This window comes from Macrobrachium rosenbergii, chromosome 28, assembly GCF_040412425.1.
Source record: "Macrobrachium rosenbergii isolate ZJJX-2024 chromosome 28, ASM4041242v1, whole genome shotgun sequence".
NCBI lineage: Eukaryota > Metazoa > Arthropoda > Malacostraca > Decapoda > Palaemonidae > Macrobrachium > Macrobrachium rosenbergii.
The window spans coordinates 1,420,511-1,444,544 of NC_089768.1; the positions used below are offsets into that span (position 1 = coordinate 1,420,511).

General features: G+C 37.0%; 1 protein-coding gene and 1 long non-coding RNA gene across 3 annotated transcripts in view; one reads left to right on the forward strand and one right to left on the reverse strand.

Annotated features, from left to right (window-relative positions):
• Window positions 1-200: 200 nt before the first annotated feature.
• LOC136853971 (uncharacterized) lies at window positions 201-22,994 on the forward strand. Its single transcript, XR_010857588.1, has 4 exons — window positions 201-374; window positions 1,648-1,806; window positions 6,730-6,828; window positions 22,863-22,994. It is a non-coding gene; the product is annotated as an uncharacterized lncRNA (long non-coding RNA).
• Window positions 7,574-24,034, reverse strand: part of Cbp80 (Nuclear cap-binding protein subunit 1) — a 198,151-nt gene continuing 181,690 nt past the window's right edge. For both annotated transcript variants that reach the window (XM_067129891.1, XM_067129890.1), the window contains exons 15-16: window positions 19,058-19,171; window positions 7,574-9,430 (exon numbers count right to left, since the gene is read on the reverse strand). In XM_067129891.1, coding sequence (XP_066985992.1) covers window positions 9,317-9,430; window positions 19,058-19,171 — 228 coding nt within the window. In that variant the 3' untranslated portion in view covers window positions 7,574-9,316. The remainder of the gene's footprint in view (window positions 9,431-19,057; window positions 19,172-24,034) is intronic.

Below are 24,034 nucleotides of genomic sequence, written 5' to 3' on the forward strand. Positions count from 1 at the left end.
AAAATTCTGTTATCATTTATCCTTATTAATATTTTATGTTTGCTAACACTATAAATTAACTCCCTTTATTTTGCACATAGTAATCCTTTTCTCTTGGTTGTTCTTCCAATATTCTGTAATAATACCCTTGTGTCCTTGCTGCAATGTGAATTTCTGGAGGAGCTGCACTAAAGGTAAATCTCGGGGTCAAAACAACGGACGAGTGTGTTTCATTTACCTTCTCCCTTGATTCCTAAGAAGGACTCCATGGAAATCTCCTCATCACAACTTCCTTAAAATACAAATTACCTTGTCCTGGATAGATTACTGGATTCGAGACCACAAATTCTCGGAACAACGTGCTGGAAGCTTCTGGGAACAACAACGAAGCAAAGGTTGGTGATTTGCAGCAATTGTTGGAAGAACCCTATTTAACCTAGTCTTCCTATTTTCAGAGTATAGCCTGTGTAGCCTACTGTACATGTTCCTGAGAATCAGTAATTCTTCAATTACAGATTCTTCCGTCGCAAAATTAGATGTCTCTTAACCCCAATTCAAATGAATAGTAATTATATCTTCCGAGAGTGTTCGTACTTTTGGGGCGCGTAGAGTTCAAGTCCACACGTTCCTCACCAGTTCAATTAACGTATGCTAGCTTTTTCAGCATTCGAAATTTCAATTAGCGTAGCCTAGCTACTCATTTATTATTCACCTTATCCAGTTAGCCCAGCCTAGCTTATTTATTCAACATTATCCCTATTTAATTAGCCTAGCGTAACCTGTTCAGTCAGTTATCATGTCTAGTATAAGGTTATGTATGTTTCTCCCGTGGTGAGTATTAATTTTTATCACGAATACCGATTTATACCTGGGTTGGAGTTCCTCATGTGTCTTATAACTTTTGTTAATGCCTTTTGAGTTTTTTTTGTCAAAATGACTACATTGATCTTCTTACTCCCCTTATCAAAAAGTCCTGCATAACTGTTTCCTTGATTGATGCCCTTTCAGAAGATGAATTGAAAATAAGTTTTTGTGCCGCAGCCAATCAATTCAAGAATATCTTCCGAAGATCAAGGTAGTAGATGAACAAATTTCGGATCTTCGTAAGTTAAGATGTTGATGAAGATGATCCTGGGCCGAGTAAATTAAGTGAAATAACTCAACAGGTTGATTATCATGATCTAGTTCTAGATAGATTAGCTGAGCTAGACCAACACTTGAACAGTTTACAAACACGATCTCAAACAAATGTTAGCCCAACCAAGCCTGTAATGGCTGTTCAGGTGCTTAAACTGATTTAATTGATTGCCTTCAGCACTAGTTTTATTGTTGTTTATCAACAGATTTTTACTTTTATAACTGATTTTGACTACTTCTGTCCGATTTTGATTACTCTTTGTGAATTTTGTGTTGACTGGCTTTTTTCTTTTAACGAGATTTGCCAATTAGCTTTTGCACAGTTCGGTAGTTGCTTATGAAGATCACTGTTAGGCTAATTGTCCTTCGGGAATGTTTTTTTCTCAGTGAGTATTAACTTTTATAACTTTTTGTCTAGTTTATGATTATGTCAGACTCTAGCTCATCCAGTTTTCAGTACTGCAGCAAAGGCTGCAATACCAGGTTAACAAAAGCTTCATATGATGCTTATACCATTTATTCTTCTTGCAGAGGTCAGGTCTGTTCGATCAATCTGACTTGTAACGGATGTGTAGGGTGGAATGAGAAGACATGGAAAAACCTAGCTTCTCATCTCTCTAAGCTAGAAAGAGGAAAGAGGCCACTAGAGCCAATTGTAAAGGTTTGGATATTAACTCAACTCCCAAACCGGTGAGTATGGATGTACCTTCTGTTACCTCTCTTGTTTCTAATGTGTCGTTTGCTCTTAGCCCTCCTGTTCCTCCTTCATCTGGTTCCCTTGCTCCTGAACCAGATTGCTTCGCCATCTTGAGAGCAAGTTTAACCAGAAGTTTGGTCTGATGGTGAATCAGTGCACTTTTTAATGAATAAATTTAGTGATAAAAGTGCCAGTGAACTGACTGTGGAGGAGGTGGCCACACATCCCGCCGACTTTCCTAGGCAAAGGTCACTGCCAGATTCCCCTAAACCTGAGAGGAGGTATACCGGAGGCCCGAGGGAGGTTGGTGGGAGCTATACAAAGGTAGTCGCCCCCTCAGTCGTATATATTGTTTAACCTGTTGATGGTGCTGAAGTAATTGCAACACTACTGAATTCATGCTTTGTATTCAAATCTTCCACAGTAATACTATACTTCTCTTGTGCCATCCATTTTCCAACGATTGACTTATATCACATTTATTACACTCACAAAGAACTCTGTACACTATCCTTTTGTTGTGTATGGGATGTTTATTATTAAAAGTTCACCTGTGGTATTTGGATAAGAAAATGAGGATCACCTGTAGAATTGTCACCCCAAAGTCCTTCAAGGTGACGATTCTACAGGTGGGATCCCCTGGGGTGACAATTCTACAGGTGGGAGATTCTGGGGTGACGATTCTACAGGTGGTAGTTGTTCTCAACTACCTTTGAATTACCACATTGGTATAATCCAAATTGAGTACTTTTAAATTACCACTTTGGCGTAATCTCTATTCAATACCCCTAAATTCTTTCCCTCCTGTTCTTAACAACCTTTAAATCTCTACAGATGGGAGTTGTTCTCAACTACCTTTAAATTAGCAATACTTTTAAATTGCCACTTTGGTGTAATCACTATTTAATACCTCTAAATTCTTTCTCTCATGTTCTTAACAAGCTTTAAATCTCTTTCTCTATTCTCCAACTATTCAGTCCATTCTAACTTTGAATTTCACTAAAAGAGGAACACTACGATCCTTTTTAATTAAACCAACCACCACCCATGGCCAGGAATACCTTTCAAGATGTGGTTATTCCACTTTTGTGTGATGATTCCTCTAAAGTTATTCGGTGGCTACAGCAAAAGAGGCTTTTAAAGACTGAAGTTAAGTGCGATTCCTTTAATAATTGGATGAATTGGACCAAATCCTCCAGATCCAAGGATGGATATATATGGAAATGCCAATCCAAGAACTGCCCAAAATACAAATCAAGCAAGTCAATAAGAATAAGTTCTTTTTTTGCACGATCTAATATTTCGCTTCAAAAGTGGGTTCATGTTATGTACCTTTGGAGCGAGCGGATTGGAGAAACCGCAGCAGGCCGTCAAGGTAACATCGGCGAGAAAACGATGATTGATGACTATAGCTTTTTCAGGGAGATTTGCAGTGTGTACTTTGAGACAAATTCAATTCAACTTGGGGGATCTGGCATTACTGTGGAAATTGATGAATCATGTTTCTCACATAAACCGAAACACCATCGTGGACGTGCACCACACACTCCGATTTGGGTTTTCGGCATCGTTGATACAAGCACAAGCCCTGCAATTGGCTACATGGAAATAGTTGAGAAAAGAGATACTGCCACCCTTCTTCTGATAATACTCAAAGTTGTTCGCCAAGGATCTGTCATTCACAGCAATGAATGGAAAGCCTACCGCAATATCAAGGTCTTGGATACACCCATAGAACTGTAAATCATTCAGTCAACTTTGTCGATTCAGTACCGGGTGCACACACAGACGATTGAATCTTATTGGAACAAACACAAGAGTTACATAGAGACAATGCGTGGCTGCAAACGAAGTTTCTTAAATTCATACCTTCAGGAATTCATGTGGCATGAACGTTTTGCTGATAATGCTTTTGTAAATTTGTGTGAGCACATTGCTGTTCAATATCCATTATAAAATGTATGTTAAACTCATGTACTGCTTTTATATTTTTTGTAAATTTTCTAACATATTAATTGGTCATTATTTCTGTACCATGTAACATATTAATTGGTCATTACTCTTTTTAGCAATACCTAAATAAATTCCTTTAAATTTTGCATATTTATTTTTGTACACATTATGTAGAAGGTAGTGATAACCTGGGGTGATGACTCTACAGGTGGGAGTTTCTGGGGTGACAATTCTACAGGTGGGTGTTTCTGGGGTGACAAGTCTACAGGTGGAGACGTTGGGGTGACAATTCTACAGGTGATCCAAAAATGAGACTTGAATTAGTACTTTAGTTGGAAGGATTATATGGTCAAAGACTGACATGCATGATTAAAATAACATGGCTGACCAAACTAATGTCAAAGAATTCTCTTATAGCTGGTCTTGCGGCCGGGTATTGTTTCATAGTGAAAAACACTGTAACACTTGATGGAGTATATAATGGACTCAAAGATAAGGGGGCACTTTCCCAAATCTTTACAGTGAGGCTGTATACCCAGGTTCTTCCATCATCAAAACTGGCTTAGAAGAGGAAATGATTAATGTGCATGTGAAGTTTGCTGTAGTATCAACAGTAGACCCGACATGGAGACCAAGAAGCATTACTCTCTTTGATCAGTGCATTGAAATTCACTACATCAAGAAATCGCTCTCTGGACGATGCGTCACTGATGCTTTGCAGTGCGAGAAGAAAGAAATTCGCGCATGCGCAGCTGGGTCACGCTTGTAAACAAAACAGCGTGATCCGTGAACTCCCAGCATCCCTCAAGGCGCAATATGAAATTTTTCGCAAACGAGGCCTGTAAGTATTTTTCCGCGAATATTTAAAAAAACTTTTTGTAGTCAACGTATTTTACGTCCACTCAGCACCCGACAGACAACTTTTGTCGACGTAAAATACGTCCAGTCGGCGTTAAAGGGTTAACTTTAACCATTTTAGGTTTAGGTTAGTTTTGACACCATATAAGGCTGTATTACTTAAACTGTTAGTCCTTTTGCAATGGCTATGTGACATTTTAATTCTAAATTGTCCTGCCATGTAGACGAATATTCTGTGAACTAATTTGTTTAACTAACCCAAGCTACTGTTTTATATGGCTTAGGATAATCCTTCTAGTATAATTTACATTAATCTAAACATAGAAGATTTCTTAAGAGGATTCTCGCTTAAGAAGATTTCCTAGAGGATTCTCGCTTAACCTATTCTAAGCTGCTTCTTTTTCTAGGTTTATTTAAAAACCCAAGGATATAAGCTATACAAAAATTAATCCTCTTATACTGTAATCTGGTTTTTTGTTTTATGTAGTCGAGACTATCCTTTTGTCTGATACTCAACCATGCTGTTTCTAGATTAACAGTAGGAATATTCCCTTAAAAAGGGATTTCTGTGTAATCTGGTTAGGCTATTGCCTGTTCTAGGTTTATATCACCTGTAAGGGCGTAAGCTTATAAGACCTTACCAGTGTTATTGATCATAGAATACTGTTTATATGCACTCCTAGGCTTATTTGTTCTTTCTTAGCCTAGTGTAGGGTATTACCTAATCCAGATTTTTATAGGTCACACTTAAATGTATAGGCTATATAAAACCAGCAACTTACTAATATGTAAACTTATAGTTAGGCTACTATTTTTGTCTAACCCAGGTTGTTGTTTGTATCCAATCTTATATTATTTGGTCAACTATATAAAATAGTAACAATAATGTATAATCTTATAGCTAGGCTATCACTTACTCTAATCTAGGACACTGCCCAATCTGGATTCTTTAATTCACAAGGGTATGGTTACATAAAACACAATTGCCTTAGTATGTAGCCTTAAGGCTAGGCTACCATCTCATCTGGCACAGGTTACTATTTTCTTCTAGTCCTAGATTACATGGTCCAGGAAAGTGATTTAGTCCAATAATGTGATGTTTTGTAAAAGTTTATCACTTGATCTAATATAAGATACTGCCTAGTCCTGGATTATTTTAGATCATGCTTAAGTATAGAGGCTATATAAAGGGAAAATTCAGTAGCCTGTTTGTCATATTCTAGGATCCTTGATGTAAACTAGGCATCTGCCTAGGACCATAAAAGAATGTGTTTTAAAAGGTTCTTACTTACCTTAATTTCGGTTACTACATAATCCAGGTTATTTAAATCACCTTTAGGATATGTAATCCTAGGTTATAGACTACAAATAACATCTACTATAGTTAAATTATTCACACTGAATTTGTTAGGCTACCATCTCATGTAGGCTACCACCTAGGCTATTGTAGATGTCGTTATCTGAAAGGATTATTTAAATTATTAATAAATTGTGGAACATTTCTTTAGTTAAAACTTCTGAATAGAATGATAAAAAATTGCTTTCGCAAATAACAGAGATCGTGAGAGAGCACCGACCTTGTGCTTGGAAAACAAAGTCCGGTTTCTTGATTCCGTACACAAAAACATTTGTTCCAGCGTTTAAATTAACAATTTTTAAACTGGAGCTTAAAAATAAGCACTTAACTTTCAAGTTTAGATGTTTCCATGATTCTTGCTGATGAAAAAATTTTAAAGCAAAGCGAGTATGTGAGGAGCACTGAAACGTCGTGCACACAATTTAAACTAGCAGAGGGTAATGGAGCTGGTCTTTTGTCTGCCCTAGTCGTAAACAAGATGGCTGACGCGTATGCGCAACAGTCACGTCTTGTAGTTTTTGATGTAAGAAAAACTGGGTTCAGCTTCGCTGAAGGTAAGGGAAAATGCCCTCTTATCTTTGAGTCCATTATACTCTATCACATGTCACAGTGTTTTCATTACAGCACAATAACTGGCTACAAGACCAGGTTAAAAAATATTTCTTTGATACTAGTCTAGTCATCATGGAGCGAAACAAGTGACTAAGCTATCAAAAAAGGTGCAATGACTCAAGTTTCTTCCACACAGGAACCGTGAGATATGGAAGACTTCCCCTGACAGATTTCTTACCTGAAAGTAACTTGTCTATGTGTTGGCAATCAGGATATGGCTCTTCTGCCTTTTCAGGTATTACAGCAAGGGTAAAGTAAGGTGAATTATTTATTTTATGGACAATGTACAAGTGGTCAAATCACTTAGTTTTACCCATTCTCATATCCATTCTAGCCTCTACCACATCCTGATGGGCAAAGCTCAACTGTATTGCTGCAGTTGAAAAGCTTTTCTCAGCAAAATTTCTGGGATGAAATTACTGGCCCCCTGATATAGCATTCCAGTACTTTAATACCAACTAAAACCTCTCGAATGGCTTGAAAGTGTTCATTGTTGGTTTTGGAGTATATTTAAAGGTCATGAGAAATAGGACTTTTGAGAAAATTTGGGTCATGACTAGACCCAACCACTACTTACTTATAGTCCTTTAAAGTTACCTTCCAGAGTAAGATTGGTGGATAGCACTGCATTCAAGGTACAAGTAGCACTGCTCATGTGAACACCTCTGGTAGAAGGAACTAGCATCAGTGTAATTTATTATGTACAAAAATTACCCTTACAACCAAGTAAACAATTTTCAGGAAATCTTTTGCTCTTGGGATAACATTAAGAATTCCAGTATCTTTAAATCTTAAACAATGGGAAACTTTTTACCATACTGTACTGCTTGTTATCATTCAGAACTCAAATATCAACACATGGAAGGCTCAAATAAAGTCTTCAATACTTTCACTTAGCTATCATTTTCCAGAAAGGGGTTAAGACTCAGTATTAGCCACTACAACTGAATAGAAACATAAAGGATAATGAGACAGCTCTATATTAAGTAACTTGTATTTATTAGCAATTTTAAACATTTTTTTCCACTGCTTCATTTTTCTAATTGCATTTCCAACTAATACATATATCAAAGATAAAAAAAATAATGCTAAACAAGTATACTTTCATCAATAGAATCTCCACTTTCTTGGGCACTAAAGTTATAGAACCAGCATTGGTTACCACTCAAAAATAGCTATATATTGCATTAAAAGTATAACACTGACTCCATGTAAACTCTAAAATCTGTAATAAGGTTACATGGTTATTTCTACAGTATTTGTTACCAATTACACGCCTTAAATCCTATGAAGTTTTCAAGGGTAAAACAAAACAAAAGCCCAGATGTATCTATAAAAACATAACCTAAACCTCATTGGCATTTACACAACTAAGACTGCTTTACCATTATAATAAAAAACAAATACCTTGACTTATGCCTTGTACTGCACTGCTGTAGATACCAAATTTTCAGATAATGCTTATAAGACAATTAGGGCAACTATAACATCAAATAATAATCATTTCTTGGTAGTTCCTAGAACAACTATTAGCTAACAATGCAAAGGGTGCAAAGAAAAACCATATTAGGCTGCATTCATGTGAACAATTAACTATTTATAGTAACTTAATTGCTCAACTAATTACCATCATATCATCATGTAAATTTACAAAAACTAAGAACAGTATAATCAAAATCATCTACAATTAATATATAAGTATACTAAACCCTTGTAACTGAGAATTACACCAGATGATAAAATGTGGAGATGTCTTTTACAGTACATTAGCCCTCTTTCTACAATTTATCCTGAAAAACAATCCAATTTCCTAGAGAGCCCTTATTAAGAAAATGCACATATCTATAACTTCAAAAAGTCATTAAAATATTATAAGCTTTAAGCAAAGCCTCACAAGGAAAACTATCATCTCTGCCATCTTCTGAGCTGGTTCCACAAAATGAGATTCTGTCAACATATACCAGTAATTTACCATAAAGGCAAATAAAAAAAATATTTGCAATGTTGGAATCTGTTAAGGGATAAATACACATGGCCGAGGAAGGTCTTTTCCGTAATCTATCAAATTAAAGACTCTATTACAGATATGAAGAGAGAGTACCTTTAAGTGATGTCCATTAGTGCAGCAACAAAGGCAAGGGATACACCTTGCATCTCAGTCAAGCAAATGTCATTGTATTTAATCTTTACCAAGAAGCAAAAGCTTTACTGATGATCACAGAGTGAGAGATGCTGATAATCCTGTCAAGATCTTAATATTAATGCAACTTATTTTCTCTCATGCATTTACCCATGAGTAGATTTCAAGAATTTCAAGATCTGGAGTATATGAAAAAGCTAGGGTGACAATAACGTCATTCCTATGAGCAATGGTGCTCTTTCTTGTGAAAATGACATCACTAATGATGGTGATGATAATAACTTAGCTGAAGCAAGAATTAAATATGAGGAAAAGCAGCTACAGTGACACTTTCAAAGCTATGATTCCAAGAAATGATCAATAACTTTACCTTATCTCAATTAATAGGTTAAATACAAGAAAAATACTTCATAAAATATGAATAATTCCTAATTACTTGAACTCTCATTATCTAGAGTGCCAACTTTTTCCTATCCAGTAAAACATCCACTTAATGCACTGGAAGCATAGTCTGCCACAAAAAAGTAACAAAAAGACCAAAGTATCATACAGTATCAACAGGAAACGGTCCTTTTTGAAGGATTTATGTACGCAGTGCAATAAACTGATTAAAGGCGTCAAGAATGTGTGGGTCTAAATCTTGAGTGAAGAGCAATGTGCTCAGTGTTTGACTGTATCGCTCTACTTGGGTGTTGTGCTGAAAAATAAAAATACTGCATTAGTAAGAAAAACTTAAATAACACTGAGCATGCATACATACATAAACATATATACATATATTAATAAGGATTAGATCAGCAAAAAATTTAAAAGCTACAATAAATAATCTGAATAAAGAAAATTAAGGATATTAACATAAATACAAAGTTACAAAAATGCACAAGCCATTAATGATGCATTCAGACCTAGACTTTGGCCAAGGTACTAGTTTAATAAGCATATACAGTATACATAAACATAGTCACCAGAAAAAAATCTTCGACCATAACCTCCTTTTCAGGAAGCAATATGTGTCTGAGACTTTTCATATTCCAGCAAGAGTGATCCAATTTTTTCCTGTATTTCATACATCTGGCACTGGCATGGGTCTATGATTGCTACTGTCTGCTCACCTAGCAACTCGGTATTGAATAAGCAGCAAAAGGGAACTGATTGCTCTTGCCTTTGGTTCTGGTCTTCCTGTAATTTTATGCTTGCCATGTTTAATCATGCCAAGAAAATCGCTTCCTATTGTCAAGAAGACCCAGATAGTAACAACGAACCAACATGGCTAGTCACTAACACCAGTAGCAAAGGAGATGGGAATCTTCAAAACTACTGTTTCATTTGGGTGTCATTATGCTGTGAACAGAGATCTAGAGACAACACTGCAATGGAAAAAAAGCTTTGGGAGAACAAGAAAGACAACTGAGAAACATGACGTTACTAAAAGGACGATTGCAAAGCGGCAGTTAAATTTTACAAGAAGTATATTTACAATGGAAGGAAGCAGACTGGGAAAATTGCTTTTATTAATGAATCTTGCTTGCACATCATATAAAGGCAGGAAGGTATCAAGATCCCAGGACTCCAACTGCTTTGCATAGTAATACACAAAACTGCTATCACATCTTGCTCATGTGATAGTGTGGGGATGTTTCAGTGGTTATGGGGGTAATGGGGCTTATACTTCCTTCATAAAAATACAACAATGAATGGAGTTAGGTATGCCAAAGTTTTAGAAAATAATCTCAATCCTTATAAAAAACAATGAGGAATGCAAGTCTTATTGCAAGGTGGAACCCCTAGTCACAAGAAAAAAGAGGCTAAGGCAGTGTTTCAGGAAAATAACATTCAAATGTTAGAGCATCAGGAAATTCCCCAGAGCTTAATATTATAAAAAAAACTGCTATTCTTACATAAAACGAAGGCTCCATGTAACAAGTGAAGAATTTCAATGGACCCTCAGGAAGATAAAAAAAACTGTTTTTACCATAAAGAACTTTTTATACAAACAATCGTTATTAAATAGGATGCGCATCCCAGTACGAGAAGAAAGTACAGTAGTTCCAAAAAGGAAGAATCCATAATGCATGCTCAGCATATATGCTCCCCATTCTACTGGCAATTTCCATCTTAAGAAATCATGGAAGGGATGAGAGCAGTAGACTTTAGAATGAATGGGTCTGTGTAAAACATAGTTTATTTGAAAACCATCAATAAAAAAAAAAGCCTGAATCACTAGAAAGAAAGATGGGATGTTTACAAGGGCAGGTTCTAATAGTGCACTTAACAGGCTTAAGGATTTGCAATGGAAGGATCTCCAGAAATTGGGTACTCTCATAAGGCCCCATCCACACAGTCGAGCTTTGCCTTGCGAACTTGGCTCGGTGTGACGTCAGAAACGGAGAAACAGCGAGCAAAGCTTTGTGTAGGGCTTTCCTAATGTTTATCGAAGTATCGAGGCTTTGCCTGCAGCAGCAGGGCTGTTAACTGACGGAAATATTTCTGGTAAACGGATAAAGACGTCACTTACTGAAAAGTTTCCGTAAAGAGCAATTTCATGTAAAGCCTTCACAAATAAAGGAAAATAAACAAGAGTTTCCCGTTATTTTACCCTTCATAATGAATACGTCAGGTAAGTATGACTTATGGGAACTTTGAAAAACAAATATATTAACACCCTTTATCGCAATGCTACGGAAATCTGTCAGTCTAGTCCATTATGCTTGGAAATCCTAGTGCTGTACTGTAGTGATCGGTAGCTGCATCCTGTTGACAGAAATAGTAATGTTGCATGTACAGTAGTCGAGCTTCAGCTGAAATACTCTGCCTCATGGTAGTATCTTGTTTCCTTATATATGGTTCCATTTTAGATAAGAGTTTATAAAAGTTGTTAGGGTCCATTCTCATATAGTTGATGAACTCTGATTCATAGCCATGTATGTCTCAGTTCCCGCAATATCGTCAAATGACTTCCTATGCCTGCTCTTCTTTGTAGCCACCACTCCTTACACCACGTCCTTTTCTGCCTTGTCGCTTTTATCTTTGCACACATTGCTACAACAATACACAGCGCAATTTTCTTCTTGGGTCTTTTACGATCCATATTGTAGTACATAATTCGGTCCTGTGTCAGTCACTGCCAGCAGGCTCTCACTAACCAACCAGCGTCGTTCGGACAGCAGCATAAATGCATAGGACAGGCTTAGCCCGCAAAGAGGCAAAGTTTACCGAGCAGAGCTCGACCGTGTGGACGGGGCCTAAGCAGCAGACCCAATGGCCACACCTGGTGAGATGGTAGAGTGCACCAACTGACAAAACAAACACGGGACACACAAAAGGGCACTACTGCCCGGAGTCCTAATCCTAAGCAGGGTGGGTACCCTAAAGATGCCAGAATACACCCTTGAAGATAGAATCTATATATGCAAAACATTCACAACAAAGGCTGATTTCAATGAATCGTATGCTGCAACAACTGAAAGGCAGAAGGATTCATGAGGGAGCTGAACCTCTGAAGGTTGAGCCAGTGCTTCATTGGAAGCAAATTAAGACTGACAGGAAGGATGGTGATACAGTATGTTCGACTTTGTCTGAACAGTAGGGTAATGGATTGTCAGAGGACAATGCATTGCAGAAAAGCATGCCCTTGAGGTCAAAAGAAGAAATAAGGACCCCAGGCACACAGGACCATATAAACACCACAATTCCCCAACAGAAAAGGTATAGTCAAAGAACTGTTGGGTTGGAAAAATTAAAGATCAAGTTCCATCCTCTTGACATCTCTAAAAGGAGGAAAAGCCAAAAAAAAAAACAACCTTGATGACTACAATGAAACCTCGCAACACTCCTTGCAGTGTTGGCTAAATGATGAATACAGACAAGTGAAAGACAGTATAAATGAGAACCTATGTTGGAAAAAATATAGCAGCAGGTGAAGAAAGAATTCCCAGATCAGAAGACTTGTAGTGGGCAGAAAGGATGGTAACGCCCTCCTACAACCAATGTTAACAAAAGAACTGATGGAAAATACCCCAGATTTTCCATGGAAAGAACATCAGGAAACACAAGGGCCAAATAAACAAAGCCACCACAGTGAAGAAGTGCAGAGTTTTCAAGGAGAGTATGAAGGAAAACCTGTTGGGAAAAAATGAAGCAGTAGGTGAAGCAAGAATTCCAAGATCGCAAGAACTGCAGAGGGCACAGGGGATGGTAAAGCCCTCCCACAACCTATGTTAACAGTAGAATTGATGGAAAACTATCCCAGATTTCCCATGGAAAGAAAAACAGGAAACACAAAGGCCAAATAACAAAGCCACTGCAGTGGAGAAGTGCAGAGTTTTCAAGGACAGTATGAAGGAGAACTTGTGTTGGGAAAAAATAAAGCAGCAGGTGAAGCAAGAATTCTCAGATCACAAGACTTGTAGATGGCACAGGGGATGGTAAGCCACTCTCAAAAACAATGTTAACAGAAGAACTGATGGAAAACTACCCCAGATTCCCATGGAAAGAAAATCAGGGAACACAAGGACCAGAAAATGACAAAGCCACCGAAGTGGAGACGTGCAGAGTTTTCAAGGACAGTATGAAGGAGAACTTGTGTTGGGAAAAAATAAAGCAGTAGGTAAAGCAAGAATTTCCAGATCACAAGACTTGTGGAGGGCATAGGGGATGGTAACCCCACTGCACATCATTATTAATAGGAGAACTTACGGAAGACTGAACTTACGGAAGACTACCCCAGACTGCCCATGTAAAGAAAATCAGGAAACACAAGGGCAAATAACAAAGCCACTGCAGTGGAGAAGTGAGAGCTATCAAGGACAGTAAATAGGACAACCTGTGTGGGAAAAGACAAGGCAGTAGGTGAGGCAAGACTTTCGAGATCACAAGACTTGTAGAAGACACAGGGGTCAGTAAGCCCCTCCAACATCAATGTTAATACAAGAACTGATGGAAAACTACCCCAGACTTCCCATGGAAAGAAAATCAGGAAACACAAGGGCCAAAATTAACAAAGCCACTGCAGTGGAGAAGTGGAGAGTTTTCAAGGACAGTATGAAGGAGAACTTGTGTTGGGGAAAAATAAAGCAGCAGGTGAAGCAACAATTCCCAGATCACACGACTTGTAGAGGGCAGAAAGGATGGTAAGCCCCTCCCACAACCAATGTTAACAAGAATTGATGGAAAACTACCCCAAAATTCCCATGGAAAGTAATCAGGAAAAACAAGGGCCAAATAACAAAGCCATTGCAGTGGAGAAGTGGAGAGTTTTCAAGGATAGTACAAAGGAGAACCTGTGTTGGGAAAAAAATATGGCAGCAGGAGAAGCAAGAATTCCCAGATTACAAGCCTTTCAGAGAGCAGAGGGGATGGTAAACCCCTCCCACAACCAATGTTAATAGAAGAAGTGGTGGAAAACTACCCCAGACTTCCCATGGAAAGAAAATCAGGAAAAACAAGGGCCAAATAACAAAGCCATTGCAGTGGAGATGCAGTGTTTTTAAGGACAGTATGAAGTAGAACCTGTGTTGGGAAAAAATAAAGCAGTAGGGAAAGCAACAATTCCCAGATCACAAAACTTGTAGAGGGCAGAAAGGATGGTAAGCCCTCCCACAACCAATGTTAACAGAAGAACTGATGGAAAACTACCCCAAAATTCCCATGGAAAGAAAATCAGGAAACACAAGGACCAAATAACAAAGCCACTGCAGTGGAGAAATGAGTTTTCAAGGACAGTATGAAGTAGAACCCATGTTGGGAAAAAATAAAGCAGTAGGTGAAACAAAAATTTCCAGATCACAAGACTTGTAGAGGGCAGAAAGGATGGTAACCCCCTCCCACATCAATATTAGCAAAAGAACTGATGGAAGACTACCCAGACTTCTCATGGAAAGAAAATCAGGAAACACAGGTTCCAAAATAACAAAGCCACTGCATTGTAGAAGTGAGTTATCAAGGACAGTAAGGACAACCTCTGTTGGGAAAAAACAAAGCAGTAGGTGAGGCAAGACTTCCCAGATAACGAGACTTGTAGAAGGCAGAAAGGATGGTAAGCCTCTCCCACATCAATGTCAATAGAAGAACTGATGGAAAACTACCCCAGACTTCACATGGAAAGAAAATCAGGAAACACAAGGGCCAAATAACAAAGCCACTGCAGTGGAGAAATGCAGAGTTTTCAAGGACAGTATGAGGGAGAACCTGTGTTGGGAAAAAATAAAACAGCAGGTGAAGTAAGAATTTCCAGATCACAAAACTTGTACAGGGCAGAGGGGATGATATGCCCCTCCCATTTCAATGTTAACAGAACTGGTGGAAAAGTACCCTAGACTTCCCATGGAAAAAAAAAAAAAAAAAAATCAGGAACACATGGGCCAAACAACAAAGCCACTACAGTGGAGAAGTGCAGAGTTGTCAAGGACAGTATGAAGGAGAACTTGTGTTGGGAAAAAAATAAAGCAGCAGGTGAAGTAAGAATTCCCAGATCACATGACCTTAGTCCATGGGAAATAGCATTTTAAATAAAACAAATTGCAATAGTTTGTTTTATTGCTTGAACATGTCATATGGACCCTTAGGAACACCATATCCAAAATGGGACAAATTCAGCCATTTTGAAATAGTGTAATTCACACTTTTAACCTTTTCGGAGGGTGCATTTTTCCATATTTTCCTGTTTTTCTCCAAAACAGTGCATTTAATGGGGAAGAGGTATAAAGACTAAAAAAATAGGAAATTATATTTTACACAAGTTTGTTTCTATAAGGGTTTTCTCTAAAACTGAAGCTTTTTCCACACACAAGCCCGAAATTGAAATAAAGATTTTTTTTTAAAGTGAAAAATTTTACTTTGGTCTCACATTTCCTTCAATATCTCCTAAACTGATAATTTCACAGTTAAATGTTATAGAATCGGCCTTTTACAGTGAAGTTTTTACTTTATTATGGGGTATTTGTTTCCTATACATGCTAAACTATGCACAAGAAACACAAAAATGGAAATAGACCCAATTTTAAGTCCATCAAAATAGATGAAAATAGTGGCTTGTGTGTCAAACTAATTGCAATAGTTTTTTCTGTTGCATGAATGTGATATTTAGACCTTTAGGAAAATCACAGGAAAAAATAGGACACATTCGACCATCTATAATTTACACGATTCCACATTCAAAATGGCAGACGTTCTGATTGTTTGAGATGAGGTATGTCCTAAAATATCCATTTTAACATAAATTTATTGATTACTAATAGAACCACGATCTCAAGGAATTCATATTTGGTACCAGATTTGGCCCTTGACCCCTATGTGCTCCTGGGGCAAAGGGCAATCCTTACATTTCCAAAGTCAGGGCTGAGACCTCTGATTTTCATTTACAGAATCCAAATCAAAATCTCCTAATCAAACAGAATACACCAAGTAACTCAAAAATTGATGTATAATTAATGTAGTAACTGTTAAATTTACTAATAATATGCAATTAAATGTAAGAATTTATTTTGCTGTTTAGTAAATTCATGAATGTATGATCCCTGCTCCAACGCATAAAATGGACCACAGGAGAAACATATGAAGATATTGTGTCCAAGTATGTTACTCTTGTCAAGAAGAACAACACTCCTACTGTTGTCTTTGATGGGTACAGCAATAGTGCATCAACAAAATGCATCTCATCAAAAACATGTTAGGGGCATAATTGTTGTGCCAGATGTTCTCTGAAGTCTTTACCTTTGGAAATAAGGAGTCATTTTTAGCAAATCAAAGAGGGTTTTATTGACATCCTGTCTGAAACTGAAGGAGCAGGGGGTGTATCTACGAAGCATGCAGAGGGAGATGCAGATCTTCTAATTGTGCAGAAGGCAGTTAACAAGGTAATATATGTCACAGCAGAGGATACTGACATCTGGTTTTCCTATGTCATCACATGAAGCCTAAAAGTCAGCCCGTGTTCACTGTGTCACGGAAATCCAGTATGAAGCACCCCATTTGGAACATTGGAGAAATTAGTTCACAACTCGGTGAAGAATGCTGCAGGTGTTTGCCACTTATGCATGCTGTGTGTGAATGTGATAACACGTCAAGATTAAAAACCATGGGAAAAAGAGTTGTACTGAAAAAACAAAGTGTCCTCTTGAGTGTGCAGTGTCATTCCTGTCTAAAAAATCCACTCATGAGGAAATCAAAAAGGCAGGAGAAAGTGCAATCACTCAGGTCTTCAGTTCTAGCACAGATTGTGTATTTCTTGATGAGCTGAGAGAGAAAAAGTTCCAGGGCAAAGTCATCACGAGTTTGAGAAGTGTTGATGTTAAAGACATGCCGCCTACCAGTGATGCTGCTAAATATCACTCACCTCATGTTTAAACACAAATCTGGCTATGAAATAGTGATATTTAACCTGATGACTGGGGTTGGAAGAGAAATGGAAAAAAATTGACTCCTTGCACGATGGAGAACAGCCCTGTTCCTGATGCCTTATTAAAAGTAATCAGATGCAAATGCAAGGGCTTTTGTGACACTCAGCAATGTTCATGTAAAATGCATGGGCCATACTGTACAGATTCTTGTGAGGAGTGTCAAGCTAGAACATGATTGATTTAGTTTGTGCATGTGCTTTGAGCCAGAATTATTGCAGCTTTCATTTTTTCTGTTATATTTCTATCAGCTCAAAGAGCTGATAAATCAGTTGCTGTTTGTCATTTTAGATTATCTCGTATCTAATGCAACCAATGTAATCTAAGTCAGTTTTCAAGATAATCTTTAAAAGATTAAGTGCAGTTGCATTCGATCAAGGTGTTGAGGATCAGATTCCATGGCTGAAATTAATTAATTATAGATATGTTCCTATTAATATGCAATCAATATACAGTACTGTATTCAAATATTAAAAAGTGAATTTTCAGGGGATTCCAGCTCAAAAATGAAAATGTCCGCCATTTTGAATATGGAGTTACACAAATTCAAGGTGGTAGAATTTATAACTTTTTTCAACTATGGTGTTCATAAAGGTCATAATAACAGTCATGCATTAGAACATACTATTGCAATTTGTTTAACAGAACCTGCTATTTTCATCTATTTTGCATGGACTTGAAATTGGAAATATTTTCCTTTTAGTGTTTCTTGTGTAAAATATTAAAATGTAAGGAAAAACAAATATGCCAAAATAAACTAAAATCTTCATTCTAAAAGACCAATTTTATAACATTTTACTTTGAAATTAGTAGTTTACGAGCTATTGAGGGAAATGTGAGATGAAATTCGATTTTTTCCACAAAAAATCTGTATTCCAATTTTGGGATTGTGAAAAAAGTTTTAATTTTAGAGCAAAACCTTATGGAAACAAACTTGTGTAAAATTTAATTTTCAGTTTTTTTAGTCTCTATACCTCTTGCCCATAAGATGCACCGTTTTCAAGAAAACAAGAAAATATGAAAAAAATAAAAGGTTAAAAGTGGGAATTACACAATTATAAAAGAACTGATGGAAAACTACCCCAGACTTCCCAGGGAAAGAAAATCAGGAAACAAAAGGGCCAAATACCAAAGCCACTGCAGTGGAGAAGTGCAGTTTTCAAGGGCAGTATGAAGGAGAATTTAGGCCAAGATCCCCATGACTGCTGATCTGACGGCAGCAAAGGACAGCTATCTAGAGATGGCACAAAAAGTAGCAGAGCATTCTTATTTGGTAACTGGAAAATCATTATCCATCCTAAAGTAACCAATCATTAGCTAAGTGCAGAAGCAGAATAGGCAGGCAAGCCGTATCCTCACAGAGGCTGAACGTTTACAAAGAAAGGAAAGACATTACTATGGGTACCCAACAGACATTTAAAATCATCTACACTGCAAAAATGAGCAGAGACCAATTCCAAGGCCTAACTCTAAAGGAATGGGAACAAGAGGAGAAAGTACTAATTGCCATCATACTCCAATGCTTGTGAGGTAAGGTGAGTTTAAAAGGAGCATCCATGGATGATCAGGAAACAGTATACAAGGCTCCAGAGCAACTAATTTCATGGCCACAACCAGCCATGCCTTATCAGAGTGATAAAAGTGACAGCATCATTAAATGAGACCGAGGATCACACTTGACTAACAGGGTATCTTCTTTTGGGGGCGAGGAGGGAGGCTACTATCATTAGTAACCACCAGTTTGATACTTGGTCTTTATCTTGTCTAAAATAATGACAAAGGCAATAGTACTGTATTCCATTGGGCTTGCATATCATGAATCCAAAATGGAGCTGATATAAACTCCATAAAATTTAAGACTAGTATTGATAGGTTATTCATAGAACCTAGGACTTCACTCCTTGTTCTCTTTTAAATAAAGCAGTTCTTACCATCATGAAAATTTGATTTAACCTTCCTACAGTCCATCGATACCAATGAGTGTTAAAGTCTCGACCATCAGTATCACAACGCACAAGATGTTCTGATAAGATCATGATGAACCTCTGAAATAAATATTATTAAATACAAATTAAACTGACAGTTTTCATAAAAGCAGAGAAAAAATACAACAATATAAACTATAAATATACATTACTATAAAAATATTTTACAATTGGCAAAAACAAATATTCTTTCACTACTCAGGTCATAAATTGACAATTTGAGACTACAGTAAACCCCCGTTTTCAAGTTCTCACGATTTGCTGACTCATCTACTCTCGAATTTCTCTGTGGAACATATATACACATTATTCGCGGAAAATTCGCCAATTCGTGGTATTTTTCACTGAGAAATATTCACTAATTACTGTATTTTCATAAAATTTTCATGACTAAAAGCACTTTTGTGATAAAACTATTAAAATACTCAGGTATAAGCATATTTAGGTTGGAACTATCAAAATAGGCAGTTCTGAGTGTTTTTAGAGGGGTTTTAAGTATTTGCAGATTTTAGCTATTCACAGGGGTGGTTGTGGTACGCATCCCCCAAGAATACGGGGGGTTTACTGTAATATCAAATACTGACTATAACATATTAAAGTACCACAACAAAATCACATATTCTCTTGTTAGACTCCTGAGAGCTACAGGAATAAAGCATGTATCAAGCTCAAAATAAACAAAATATTATAAATATTTCAACACTGTAGGCAGTCCCCCGGTTTACGACGGGGGTTCCATTCCAACGCCACGTTGTAAGCCCAAAATCATCGTAACCTAAAATAATCGTCGAAAATTGTAAGAAAACCTTACTTTTAATCCTTTGAAAACGAAGTAACCTGCATTTTTATGAGTTTTTCATAAAAAAACCCTCCAAATTTTTACCATTCTGCTGTTTTGGAGCCATATAGAGATAGCAAGAGAGAGAGAGAGAGACTGTTTACCTCGCCTCTTACCTACCAGAAAAAGACTTGGAATTTCACAGAACTATGTAAATCTTACCTAATTTTTGCTAGTTATTGAAATGTAAAAAGCCATAATTATAGCATGGAAAATATGAAAATATTAACGACAAAGTAACGTCATGTTTACCTATAAAACTGTACAGAACAAATAAACGTATATATTACATTAGCATAAAAAATCTCTCTCTCACTCTTTTATCTCAGAGTGAGAGAGAGAAAAAAATACTACTCGTCCTCCTGCTAGCGTATGCAAAGCCCTTGAGGTACAAGTTTTGTGGTTGGCTAAAATCCCACCCTTCCTGCCAATAGTGTGTCTTCAGAGAGAGAGAGAGAGGGTGGGGGACTGCTACAAGCTGTTAATGGCTACCTCCAATCCCTCCAGCAAATAGCATGTCGTGGAGAGAGGGGGTTGCTACATGCTCTGTTATTGGCTACTTCCAATCCCTCTAATCAATAGCATGTCATCATGGAGCCTACATCACAGCAATGAACAAAAATTGTAACACTACCGTTGATGGCTTTGTGAACTTCCTGGAATTTTAGTATATTTTTATGTTAATACAGTAATCCATATTTCATTAAAGGATATATACAGTACAGAGAGAGAGAGAGATATGGGCAGTTGGCATTACTTAAATATCAAGAGTGAAATTATTCATGAATTATTATGTAGAAAGACAGAGTACATTAAAATTAATATTTAAAAATTAGTAAATCATTTTTTATCATAAAAATGTATTTAGTCATGAAAATAAAATAAAACTCAGTAATTAGTGAATAGTGCTCTAAGAAAAAAATCCATGAATGTGAATTTTATTTCTTCCGTCAGAAGCATCATCTGAAATATTGTCGAAAATTGTAAGAAAACTTTACTTTTAATCCTTCAGGTGTTTTGAAAACGATGTATCCTGCATTTTTATTGAGTTTTTCATAAAAAAAAAACTCCAAATTTTGACCATTCTGCCATTTTTGATCCATGTTTCTTCCATTCGGATCGGCGTCGGACTGGCATCATCCGAAATATTGTCAAAAATCCTAAGAAAACCTTACTTTTAATCATTTGAGTGTCTTGAAAACAATGTATCCTGCATTTTTATTGAGTTTTTCATCCAGATTTTGACCATTCTGCCATTTTGGAGTTATATTTCTTCCATTGCCAGTGGTTGTTATGGTAGATCATAAGAGTAAGTTTGTAAGTTGTGCAGCTGTAAAGAATAAGACAAGTGAGAATGTTGCAAGAGTGGTCAGTATAGCCTTGTTGCCTGCGCATGTGAGGAAGCCAGTAAGAATGTTGAGTGATAATGGGCCGGAGTTTGTTGGTAGACCATTTGGGCAAATTTTGAGAGTGGGGTATCGAGCCTGTAGTAACAACTCCATACATGCCGAGAACAAATGGGTTGGTGGAACAAACCATAAGGACTCTGAGTGAGATGTTACAAACGTTGACTGATAGAGAGAATGAGTGGGATTTGATGTTAAGAAGAGTGGTAGCGATGTATAATGGGTAAGTACATTAAAGCACTGGCATGCCTCCAAGTGAGTATGTGATGAATTATGAGAGGTATGTGAGAGAGAGGCTGGATTTGAATGAAGAGGAGTGGGATGTGTGGAGACAGGTGAATGAAAGGTTTGAGAGTTTCAGAGTAGGTGATAAGTGTTAAAGGAAGTGGTTGAGACAGAAGATGTGGGAGAAAGTAAGATGCAGGAGAAATTTGAAGATTCATATGTAGTGAAAAGAGTGTGGTCAAATGGATTGAGTTATGTGTTAAGAGGATAAGAATAAAGAAGGAAATGTGAAGGTAATAAGAGCACACTATAATCAGTTGAGAAGATGGAGAGAAACACCGAAATACATAGTGGAGTATCCCATTAGGAAGTTGTTAAGGGAGGGAAAGGAAAAGGAGAGTGAAGAAATAGAAGAAAATGTAAATTGGGGAGATAAACAGCTAGTGTTGGTGGAACGTAAGAGAAAGTCTAAAAGGAGTAGAAAGAGCAAGGGTACATTGACTAGGTTATTTGGAGAGAGTACATGTGATGGATCGTTTGATTTTGAGGGGTTTGAGAAGCCAGTGTGCGTGAGGAGTGAAAATACCATTGTGGTGGTTTTTGGTGGTAGTGAGAATGACAGTGTAATTGATTTTGAAGGATTTGAGTGGGATGTGGAAGGAGTGAACTTGGTGAGTACAAGGAATATGGACGAGGATACGGAAGAGGTGGGAGGATTAGAAGCAACGCTGATTCGTGAGGAAGACGGTACATATAGTGTATGTGAGTTCCCTGTGAGTGAAAGTGTTGAAAGAGTGAGTGTGAATAAGGAATTAGCAGTGCTGGGGTGTAAGTGGGGGAGTTTTGGATAGCTTGAAGCAGAGCATGGAAGAAATAAATGAGGGTGTGGAAGAAATAAATGAGTATGGAAGAGATGATAGCAGCCATGTCAGATGTTAGTGAAGTGGGAGCTGACATAAGTCTCCAGAGTTTGAATGAACTTGGTGTAAGTAGTTTGGAACCAAGGCTAGGCGAGTCTAGTATGATTGGAGTAAAAGTGAGTGAAGACAAAGTAGTGAATGAGATGGCCATGGACCCAATGTCAAGGTCCAGTTCCAGAGAATGAATGGGTAGTGAGAAAGGGGTTTTGAAAAAAAAAAGAAATAAGATTTCCTTTATTTCAGTAAGGAGGAGTGTGGTAGCCTAAGCTTAGATTGTATAAAATAATTTTTTCCCTTTTTTATTGTTTTTGTGTTTTGGTTGTGTAACTTTGATTAATCTTATTTTTTTTTTTTACTTGCAGTTTGCTTGAAAGTGTGGACTCCCCTTCACCTTAATGCCCATAGTGCTTGGACTGAAAGAACCTGGTTTAGGAACAGTGAAGGAAACAAGACCTCTATTTCCCTTCCTAATGTTTGCCTTGCTTCGCAGCAAGTATTATTCACAAATTAGTTGTGTAAACCAGAGATTGATTTATTAAAGTTCCCAGTAGAAGATGATAGCACAAGACACTATAAAGTGATTGTTATACATTTGTTCCAAGGAGATCAAAAACATTGAGAGAGGAATCAGCATGTGAAGTTGTGTACAGATTTCTATTTAAAGATAAACACGTTTGGTTCTCAAATAACCTTTGTTGGACAATCCCAAGTAGACTTTGAAGATTTATCCTTCAAACACTGGATGTGTTTCTGTTTTGAGGATGAAGACTTGATACATATTAGATTAAGGTTCTTTCAATAATTGGGGGAAAACTATAATAAAGTTAGGTGAAGGAACTAAGGGTAAGTTTTGATGATCTATACTATTAAGTTGGGTACAGTTAAGGTTGAAGGTCATAGACCACTGTAATATTAAGATAATAAATGAGATTAAGAAAAGTCAGTTTTATTTAATAACCTTCAAATTTGTTTCCAATATCCTTCTCCAGTTGTGTAAGAGACGAAAGCCCCTACAGTAGTACACGCAAAATGAGGTTCAAGGTTGCAACACACTTCGACACAACGTATCCCATTAAGGCTAACTGATAAGTGGATTTCCTCTAGTATTGGTGGCATTTCATCAGTGCATAGGTGGACTCTCGTTGTCAATTGTCAATTTCTCCAAGCCAATTTTTTGCATGAGACATAACAGTGACCCCTAGGATGCATGGACTGAGATTTCTGGTGTGTGTATATATATATATATATATATATATATATATATATATATATATATATATATATATATAAATTTGTTGCATGAGACACAACAGTGACCCTTAGAACGCATGGACTGACATTTCTGGTATGTATCTATATATATATATATATAATATATAATATATATATATATATATATATATATATATATATATATATATATATATATATATATATATATACATACATACATACATATACATATATATATAAAATCCACATGAAGGAAAACGGATTTTATCTTTATTTATATATTCATCACGTTCCATATTTT